General features: G+C 34.6%; 1 protein-coding gene across 1 annotated transcript; it reads left to right on the top strand.

Moving 5' to 3' along the window:
• Window positions 1-4,816: 4,816 nt before the first annotated feature.
• Window positions 4,817-7,207, top strand: LOC144574054 (putative inactive receptor kinase At1g48480). The gene is made up of 2 exons (XM_078323883.1): window positions 4,817-6,276; window positions 6,373-7,207. The coding sequence occupies exons 1-2, from the start codon at window positions 4,932-4,934 to the stop codon at window positions 6,981-6,983; spliced, it is 1,956 nt and encodes a 651-aa protein (XP_078180009.1). The 5' UTR covers window positions 4,817-4,931; the 3' UTR covers window positions 6,984-7,207.
• Window positions 7,208-11,429: the final 4,222 nt, after the last annotated feature.

Consider the following 11,429-nt stretch of genomic DNA (forward strand, 5'->3'; position numbering starts at 1 on the left):
GTCTGAGTTGAAATCTTAGCTTGAAATTGTCACGAGCCGGTTTGTTGGGTCTGGTTGGACTTCGTTTAAAGAAGAAAATAAATTCTATAAACCTTTTGGATCGAGCTGGACCGAATTAGACAGAATAAAATGCACACAAATTTATACAAATTTACAAAATAATGCATAGCCGAGCTAATTGGCAAATTGGCGGGCGATCTAGGTCCCAGCTTGAACTCGTTAATTTTGAACCGAGCTAGACCCCAACTCGGTTCAGTAACAAATGAGTTATTAGCAAACAAGTCAGCTGCGAGTCACGATTGAGTCACGAGCCACAAGCTTTTTTTTTTCCAGCCCTCTTATAAGCAGTGTTGTAAAAAATGACCATTTAAGCTGATTAATTGTCTGATTAGTCATTGGCGGTGATCAAACCGTCATAAATTTTTCGGACAAATTAACCGATTATTTTCAATTATAGCTGATTGTTTCTAATAATTCTCAATTAATCGCTTAGCGATACCCTATCTGTCCGACCAACATATACCGTTATTTACAACACTGCTCATAATTAGATATAAGATCCCAGCTAGCTTGGACACTTGACCTGACTGTACTGGCCAATCGATAGCAAGCGACCATTGTTTTCAACTGCTGTCATTAATCAATTTGTGTACACATTTCACAGGTTTAATTATTAGAAGATATATATACGCCTCTGAAGTCCAAACCATCTCAATTAGTTTCCACGAGAAAAGACGAAAAATCTCGATCCAGAATTATCAACATTTGGAAATTTGGACAAGTCAATTAGACAAAAAGACCAAGAACCAACTATAAATCTATACCTAAAACATGTGGCGCCTTGCGATTGTAGCAACCGTGTTGTGGTGTCTACCATCAGACGAGACAATTTGACGAGAAAAAGTCGCAATTATTAGCCCGGCCGGAAATTTACTTTTCCTCTAAATCACCATAAAATTAAATAAAGCGCCACGTCAAATATCGATCTTATTTTTTGTTTCTAATTAATTTCTTCAGTAGATAATTGACATTTACGGTCTAGAAACAATCTGCATCGAATATCTGACACCGATATTCGTTTCATTCGTGTATGGTACGCTTTGAAGTACTTATTGTTATAAATAATCTGACTTGGCCTTGGTTTTTTTTTTTTAAAACAAATAAATAAATAATCTGACTTAGTATGGTCAACGACCAAAATTTTTATTTATACTCTTTTAAAAAAAAAAACTCCTAAAGTGAAGGAATTTCACATTTACTCTGGCCACTACGCTAATTTGCGGCTTATTTACGAGATGCCGCAAATTGGCTTAAAGGTCATTCACAATTTAAATATATTCAATATTACAGTGCATTTTTTTTTTTTTTTTTTTTGCTTTTGGGGACCTCTAAACCAATCTTTACCCCCCTCCCTTCATAAATGGGCCGAAGATTGGCGTCACGGGTAAATGTGGAATTCTTCAATTTTAAAAGTGTTTTGATTTTTTTTTTTTTATGCTATTAATAAAAATTTCGGGTTCAACCATGTATATATATTAATATATATATCATGCAGATTCACGCACAAAAGATTCAATTTTAATTGACTTGCATACAATTTATACTTTTAAGATTGATATTAATGTTTTGTCCGGTTGTCCTCTATTGTTTATATTTCATCAAAATTTGTACACATAATAAATTGAACTTAATTTTTTTTTAAAGTTATAATTTTCTGTACATATTTTTTTCAAAATAAAAATTTAGATGTACATTTATATATTTTCAATTACTTATTACTATTTTCTTTAAAAAAATCATTGTTTTTGGGAATCCATGTAACATAACTCTGACAACTGCGAGGATTATTTCCCTTATTTTTCAAATCGAAGATGATGCCATATAGAACTATATGGTCCAGGAACTCTGACTAATTCATATCAACTAAGGTACCTCATTCTTTAAGTTTGAATCCGATTTATATATAATATATTGGTACAAATTTTAAAATTTTCATATATTACAAGTTGAGACAAAATTTGGCTCAAATTTTGATCGAAAGGTCTGGATTTAAACCTAAGACTATGCTCTGGACGGAAGGACGCAGAGAAAGAGAATGATAAATTCACTGTACGAAGTTGAGAGCCCGTAAAATTAGGACTGATCAGACAAACTCACTTGCTGTAGAAGGGAAGAATCAGAGAGGGAGCAGAGGGGAACAGAAGGGAACAAGTATTGTTCAAAAGAGAGCATCACGTAAATTTTGACGAAATCTGTCATCTTGAAATTGAAATGTAAATTTTACTGATCGGAGACTTCGTCTTCTCCATTATTATCCCCTTCCTTTTCTTTAATGAGTTGTTTCTCCTCTGATTCCGAAACACTCTTAAAGGATGAAGTAATGCAGAGGATCTAGACTCCCAACTGTTTTCATACCTGCCTCGCGGTTTTTCTCTTCTTTGGGGAATTAGGTTCAGCTAATGGGTTGTTATTATTACCTAATTAGGTTGGCCAATAGGTCAATAGAGTCTTCCTTTTAGTGAGGTGAAGGCGTGAAGCATCGGATTTGCTTCGGAGACTGCTCGTAGGATTATTTAAGGCCGTCAAATAATTTTTTTTATTTTTTAGATAGTAAAAAAGAAAGAATTATTTTCTTTGTGATAAATGGATGGAACCAAATTGATTTAGTAACGTACCATTAAATCATATTAATGGTTCGGTCTCACTAATTTTTTATGTCAATGGCCACACACCGTTGGAAATAGATGAGACCGAACAGAAGGCATCAAATTTATGGTTCAATTCCATTAATCTGTCCTCGATAGAACCAAATTATTAGTTCAGTTTCATTATTTTTTAATTGAAATATAAATTATTTTATACACAATTAATAACTTCTACAGAAACTGAATCAATGATTCAGTCCAAATACTTTTTAAATTTTGTGTAGATATTCTAATAAAATCGAACCAAAAAAGTTTAATTTCTAAAATGGACAAGATAATTGGACGTTAACCACAAAAATAATGTGTAAATGTGCGTAAACATAATAATGTTTGCTATTTGTTTGACATTGAAATTATAATAATATGGAACAATCATGAATTCAAACTTCTCACTAGCATACCCAATAACAATAATATTTGACCCTTTCTAATTTATCAAAGAAAAACCAAGTCTTCACAAAAAAATATTATATTGGCGGCTTTCATAGGATCTTCCGATTTTTTTTATTTAAGAATAATGTAAATATAAAAATGTTTGCACACATTTTAAAATATCAGCAAATCAACTTTTGTTTCACGCATTCAATGAAATACGCGCATATAATTAATATTACTAGGTCAATAATCAAACGAGTGTATATCAAAAAAAAAAAAAAAAAAAAACGCGTAAAAACTATATCAAAGTTGATCGAGTGTATATTTGCAATCGTCTAAATTTTTTGTTAAATGAACTAGCCTCATGGATTTAGTAAAACTTGCATATAATAATGATAACAGAGGGTAAATTAGTCATTATTACCCATTTATTAATAATTGTGTCTTAGGTTTCCAAATTTATTATTCAAATCTCTTAAAATAAAAGCCAATTTTCTTAAACTTCCAAGTTTATTGTTCAAAGGATCCTAAAATGCACATTTTTTTTTAGGAAGTAGCTAACAATCCCTCAACTCCAGTTCCTAAAAAATCCTCGGATATTTTCACTTAATTTTGTAAACATCAATGATAAATCCTGTAAACTAATTCAACAAATACTGTCAACATAAAAACGCGTGAAAGCTGTTGAAAACGCGTGACAGCTGTTGGGGACCACCTTCTGTGAACATACACTTAGTATCCTGTGAACATACACATATTATCCTGTAAACACACACATATTATCCTATAAACATACACATATTATCCTGTAAACATACATATTGTACTTGAAATTATGGCAGTTGTGGCAGTTGAAAGCGCGTCAAAACTAAGCTAAAAGGGGAAGGCTTTATACATGGAGATTTTCGGAGACTGTAGCCCGGAGAACGTTACCTTTTCTCTCTTATATCACAATATATACTTATTTGAAACAAAATAAATACTTACATGAAAATGAAATGAACAAATTGAGGGATGACTAACAATATTTGTTGCTGATATAACTACAATAATTGTTATTCATATATTAATTTAGGTTAATCTTAATTTTATTTAAATAACATAGAAAGATGGTAGTTAATTCACATAAGAAATGTCTGTAAAATATCTCTAGTTAATTCACATAAAAAAATTGGAATTTATTTTGCATAAAACAAAACCAAATAATAAATCATAAAATTTGTCATAAATGAAGAAATTAAAGATTTCGTAAGACATGTCCTTTTATTTTTACCGATTTCGTATATTTGTATATGGATCAAAATTAACATGTACTTTTTCTCCGATTTCATATGGAAAACTAATAAATGATAAACAATAAAATAATTGACAAAGAAAGTTGATGAATACGCCTAAATGCATTTAATACAGGACGAAAACCGTTCCCCATGTTTGACTCTCTCACTGCAGAGAAAGCGAGTAATTCATCATTACCTAAGGTACCTCATGTTTTTAGTTTGAATCCGGTCAGTTCTTTGTATACTAGTACGCATCTTAAAGAATTTCACTGCATTACAGTTTGAGCCACATTATTACTCTCAAACAATGCGGTACCTCAGAGAATACAGACCTACTTTCCAATTTGGTCAATAACCATTTCCCCTTTCCTTCTTACCATTTTGCCCCTCCTTTCCTTTGGTCTCAGACTCTTTCACACGCCTTTCCTTCCTTAGATGAGCCATAACCCGTTTCTTTATTTCCTGATTCTCTCTCTCTCTCGCTCTCTCTCGCGCGCGCGCTCTTGCTCTCTACAAGCTACTGCCATTACCATGCTATTCGTAAATTGTTAGCCCAAAACACGCTCCACACTCCATGGCCTTCCCGCACCTCTTCTCCCTCTCCTTCCTCTTCTTCCTCCTCTTCTCCTTCTACTCTCAAGCTGCGGACCTAACCTCTGACCAAGCAGCTCTCATCGCCTTGCGCGATGCAATTGCCCCGAGGCTAACCCAGTGGAACTCCTCCTCTTCCTCCCCTTGCGAATGGAAGGGTATCAGGTGCTCCTCGAACCGGGTCACCCGGATCCACCTCCCCGCCTCTGGCCTTGGGGGACAACTCCCTTCCGGCGTCCTTGGTAACCTCACTGCTCTTGAAGTTCTCTCTCTTCGCTACAACTCCCTCTCTGGTACGCTTCCTCTTGATCTCTCCAGCTGTACCCAGCTTGTGACCTTGAATCTCGACAGCAACCGCTTGTCTGGCGCAATTCCCTCTGTCATCTTCTCTCTTCTTCAGCTTACTCAGCTCAACCTTGCTAACAACAACTTCACGGGCTCTTTCCCAGCTGCGTTCAACAACTTGACTCAGCTGACAACTCTCTACTTGGAGCGTAACCAGCTCAGCGGTGAAATCCCTGATTTGAATAACATGACCATCTTAAATAAGTTCAATGTGTCGTATAACAATTTGAATGGATCTGTGCCGGCTCGTCTCTGGAATATGTCGGCAAGTTCTTTTCTTGGAATGTCACAGCTCTGTGGCGGGCCCCTTGTTCCGTGCGCTCGTGAGCCGTCTCCTGCTCCTGCTCCAGCACCAGGACTTTCTCCAAATGCTCCTTCAGAAAATCCTAATGGCAGTGGTGGTACTAATAGCGGAAACAAGAGCAGCAAACTCTCTGGCGGAGCAATTGCTGGTATTGCAATTGGTTCTGTTTCTGGAGCTCTGGTAATTCTAGTCTTGCTTATTTTTCTCTGTCAGAGAACGAAGACACAGCCCACAACTGCGGTCGCAAAACCATTGGGTGGCGAAGTTCCCAGACAACAGAGAGAGATGGCCGCGATGCCTAAGGGATCAGCTGCTTATCCCGTTAGATCATCAGTTTCCTCGGTACCGACTACAGGCAGCAGTAAGAAACTAGTTTTCTTGGGGAATGTACCGAGGGTTTATGATTTAGAAGATCTGCTGAGAGCCTCGGCTGAGGTGCTCGGCAAGGGAACTTTCGGGACAACATACAAGGCGGTGCTGGAAACTGGTCCCGTTGTTGCGGTAAAGCGTTTGAAGGATGCAAATCTCCCTGAAAGAGAGTATAGAGACAAAGTCGGGGAGCTTGGTTCGATGCAGAGTGCTCATTTGGTTCCAATTGAAGCATATTATTACAGCAAAGATGAGAAGCTTATTGTCTACGAGTATGTTTCCATGGGCAGTCTCTCCTCTCTCCTCCATGGTAGAATTTTCCTCTTTGCCTCTTTCTATTAACTTCATTTACTCTAATTTTAATACAATTGTGCTAAATACATTATATGCAATTTTAATTGTGAAGGTAACAAAGGATCGAGCCATATGCCGCTTGGTTTTGAGGCAAGAGCAAGCATAGCACTATCGGCTGCACGTGGAATTGAGTACATCCACTCGACAGGACCGAGAGCATCTCATGGCAACATAAAATCTTCTAACGTTCTCTTGTCAGGATCAGACAGGGCACGCATCTCTGACCAAGGCCTGGCACAGCTCGTCACCACCCCAACTCTTCCGAACCGTGGTTCTGGTTACCGTGCACCAGAAGTCACAGATGTGAGAAAAATCTCTCAGAAGGCTGATGTTTACAGCTTTGGTGTTCTTTTAATGGAGCTGCTAACTGGGAAAGCACCGGAAAATACTGTGGTCAATGATGAGGGTGTGGATTTGCCTCGGTGGGTCCAGTCAGTGGTAAGAGATGAATGGAAAGCTGAGGTGTTTGATCTTGAGCTGGTTAAACAACAGTATGCCGAGCAGGAAATGGTGCAGTTGCTGCAACTCGCAATTGATTGTACGGAGCAACACCCCGATAGACGTCCGACAATGGCCGAGGTAGCAAGACGAATTGGTGAAATATTTTTGTCAGTTTCAGGTGGTTCACAAAATGATGATGAAGAGGAAGAATTTTCAATCTGATGACTTGGTTTTGCTTTTATATAAATTTTATTTTTGTGCCAATTGATGGTGTTTCAGATTTAATTGTCTGGCATTGTTGTCATAGGTAATTCTTTCTTTCATCGGATATGAGAGGCAAAGTGTGTTTGTAATTATTTTTCATTCTTATATTATCACCAGGCTGTGAATATTTGTGTTTTTAACAAGCATTCAAAAGTTAATACTTGTTTGTTTTCTTCCGTTGATTTTTTTTTTAAAAGAGGCTATGCAGCTCATTTTATTGATTGAAATATAGATAATTACATCAAAATATTGTCTGTTTGGACTATGTTAACCATAGTTATAATCAGCCAAGTTCTTAGAATCCATAAAAATCAACAAAACGCCACTGGCAGAGCATACAATAAGCCAAGTCTAATACTACCATTTTTCCGTTGATTTTTAAGCATTCAAATGGTTGAATTGGCGCAGCAATCACAAGTTGCTTTCTTTTATTTGTCAGGTACTCAAATCCACTTGTTTAATTCCGCGTGAGCTCGTTTGAATGAAACGGTCAACCATCTGTCTAAATAATTACATAAATACCTTGTATCAGTAGAACGGGTCGCATGTACTTCCTACAGTGGAGTGGAAAAAATGACACGGCAGAGCCGGCTCCGTCACGGAACGGCACGGCACGTGTGTCGGTTATGTGTTGTGACTCGTGTGTCTCGTGCTGTAACTATTTGTGTATCGTGATCATCTTTAAAAAAGTTAGCATGGCACAACATGGCATGTGAAAGATTTAGTCACGGCACGTAGTCATGCGAGTCACGTGCAATTAAGACCGTTAGATCTTGATCAAATGGTTAATATTGAATAAAGTAATTTAATTTATGATTAAGTGGTCACGTGAGTCACGTTTGATCACGGCACGTTTAGGTACAGCGTGACTCACATAGCGTGACAATTCGTGTGCCGTGACCACCCATTAACATTTTAGTTACGACACGGTATGTCACATAAAAAATTAACTTGATCACAATACGGCATAGTACGAGATCAAAATTAAAGCATCTCATGACACGGCACATTTTTTTTTTCAATCTATCCTACATCACTGCTGTGTAGAATTTTAAATTTGCATGAGATTCTAATTGATATATAATAAAATTAGGCTTACGTATGAACATTGAAAAATCATATTATTGGATAATATTACAATCAGTGTTAGTTGCCACGTTAATTTCCCACCATACTTGTAATTTTACATGCTGTAATCTAATTCACACTAGAACCTTTTAATGTTAGGTACAGCTTCTTATTGACATTTAAAATTCATATCATGACCACTGTAAGTTCTTTTTTTTCCTGTCCAATTTTCTTTTTGAGAGCTGTATGATCTTTAAGAGCTTACATCGATTGTTCAGTGATTTGGAGATTTCAAGGTTGAATTGATATTAAAGATAGAGAAGAACTGGATTTTTCTTAACATTTGATAGAGCATCGTTGGAGATTTGAATACTGCAATTGTATGTTTCGGAGAGATCTAGCTAGAATGGTTTTGTTGTCAAAGCAATCAAATCTCAAATAAGAAATTTCTGAAAATTACAAATAACAAAATAAAGATGTAAGATATCTCCATTCTTATAAGCACGAAGATGTTTCGATTCATCAATGACTTTGATAAAAAGATGAAGTTTCATAGTGAATATCAATCATCTGATTATATATTCTAATTATATGCATCTTTTTTATCTAAATTTATTTAGAGACGTACTCACCACACGTACTCTTTACATGCAAACTATATCATAAATATGATTGGTCATTATTTCTTTATATTTTATATATGTACTTTTTGAATTAATTGATAATTGATTTGTCATGTCTTTCTTTCTTTCTATTTTTTTTATATCATTTAAGAAATATTATTTGCCATTTAAAAAGATAAAAAAAAAATATATCATTTAGTATATCATTTAAGAAATATTATTTATATTTAGATGTCATTTAATATATCATTTAGTCTTATTTTTTTTATCAAAAGATGTTATTTTGTATGAAATTTTGTTGTTCTTTTATAATTTATTTCCGTTGCAACGCACAGACACCAATACTAGTATTTTATATACGTTTGTTAACAAATATATTTTGCCTTTTGTTTTGATATTTATTAAGATCTCTGAAAAATTACTTAATAAAGTTCGTTTATAATTTTTTGTATATATAGAGAGAGGGGGGTTGGCTACTCTACTTCCATAAGCATATGAGGACATATTATTTTTATGTTTTTAATATCCAAATGGTAGATTTGAACCACTTGACATGTTCTCCATACTAGAATGTGCTTGGAGGCCAAATTTTATATTTTTGAAAAAAAATTTACTATTTTTTCAGAATTTTTCAAAACCGTTATAAAAAATATTAAAACAAATAATAAAAAAAATATGAAAAACCCTGTTTTGAAAAATTCTGAAAAAAGTAAAAAAATTCCAAAAAATATGAAATTTGGTCTTCAAATACATATTAATATGGAGAACATGCTGAGCGCTTCAGATCAACCATTTAAACATTGAAAACACAAAAATGACTTATAAACATATGCTCTCATATGCTTATTAAAGTAAAGTAGCTAATCCCTCTCTCTCTCTCTCTCTCTCTCTATATATATATAGAGAGAGAGAGAGATAGGCTAATGTGCTTTCGGTAGCATATGGACCGAAATACACACAGTCCAAATTTGAAATTTCAAAATTCAAAAAGTCGATCTGAACCGTTCATCTTGTTCTCCATATTAATATGTGCTTGGAGACCAAATTTTACATTTTTCTAAATTTGTTTACTATTTATTAAGCCACTTTGAAAATCGCTAATCCAACGGTTTTACTGTTTTGTTAAGCCACCGTTGGATCAACAATTTTCAAAGTGGCTTAATAAATAGTAAAAAAAAATCAGAAAAATGTAAAATTTGGTCTCCAAGCACATATTAATACGGAGAACAAGATGAATGGTTCAGATCGACTTTTTGAATTTTGAAATTTCAAATTTGGACCGTGTGTATTTCGGCTCATATGCTATCAAAAGCACATTAGCCTATCTCATATATATATGACTTAGATGATATACAATATGTTTAATAATATTGTAAACTTAAGATGACATAAAATATGTCTAACAGTTTAAATTTGTGATTTTTATACGGTACGGATTTAAAGAAATTGAATACCCGCTGGCCCCATGAATTGTTGGCGCCAACGATGAATTTTCATGACTGACGGGATAATATATAAATATAATAGATTCCTGCTTTTATTCTTTCTACCAGACTAGTTTCTACCTAAATGTTCGCTAAACAACACCCATCGTTATTTAATTTGTTAATTAATTAATTCTTCTTCTTTTGTCATCATTTGTCCCATCTTGTCAGTGGTCAATCAAGTCAATGATCTATTCTGGTTCTGGATGTACAATTTCTGCCGCTAAAAAATATGATCAGAAATGATAAACAATCTTTGTCTATGATTAGGTAAGGTTCTCTTCTCTCTAGGTCAGAAGTGATAAAACATCAATCGACATAATGAGAGGTTTACATTGTTTTGTAGTAATAAGTCGGTAGTTGTTATAATTGGTAACCTACCAAAGATTATGTCCGTTGTTGTTCGTTGGAAAAATAGTTTAATTTTCACATGTATTAGGTTGCTTTTGTTATCTACTATATATTATCTCGACTAAAAGGAATCTTTTGGTTCTTGCCTTTAGCCCTCAATTAATCTGTTCTCACAGTATTCCCACCTAATTAATAACCATATCTTTCTGATTAATCAGTGTATTTGACTGTCTCAATTAATTGAAAGCCCACCGTCTGTCTAGCCATTAGTCATTGTATTGTTATTATTATACATATATGAGGAGGGTTCAAATGCCTCCATCGCTCTTCATCATTTTCAAAGTTCAAATAGTCGATCCAAACCGCTCAACCTAACCTCCATACTAAAATATGTTTGGAGACCAAATTTTATTTTTTTAGGATTTTTTTTACTATTTTTTTAGATAGGTACAAAAATACTGTTTTTAGATGGTTCAGATTTATTGATTTTGTACCTATCTAAAAAAATAGTAAAAAAATTCCTAAAAATATAAAATTTGGTCTCCAAACATATTTTAGTATGGAGGTTAGGTTGAGCGGTTCGGATCGACTGTTTGAACTTTGAAAATGATAGAGAGATGGAGGCATTTGAACCCTCCTCTACATATATATTGTTTATAAAAGTAGGGGGAGATGAGATCTACATGATTTACTGAAACAAAGAATGTTTTGTAAAAATGTCCTAGGCCAAATTATTTGAGCTAAAATAATAGATTAAATATGGATTTATTCTTATTGGACTTTTTCAGTAATGGACCCAAATGTCTGCTCTGATCTAATCTGTTCCATTAGAATAAGATCTTCTGAAAATGCTCAAACGAATTGGTGTCAATGAACAT

Source organism: Carex rostrata, chromosome 22, assembly GCF_964058835.1.
Source record: "Carex rostrata chromosome 22, lpCarRost1.2, whole genome shotgun sequence".
In the NCBI taxonomy this organism is placed as follows: domain Eukaryota; kingdom Viridiplantae; phylum Streptophyta; class Magnoliopsida; order Poales; family Cyperaceae; genus Carex; species Carex rostrata.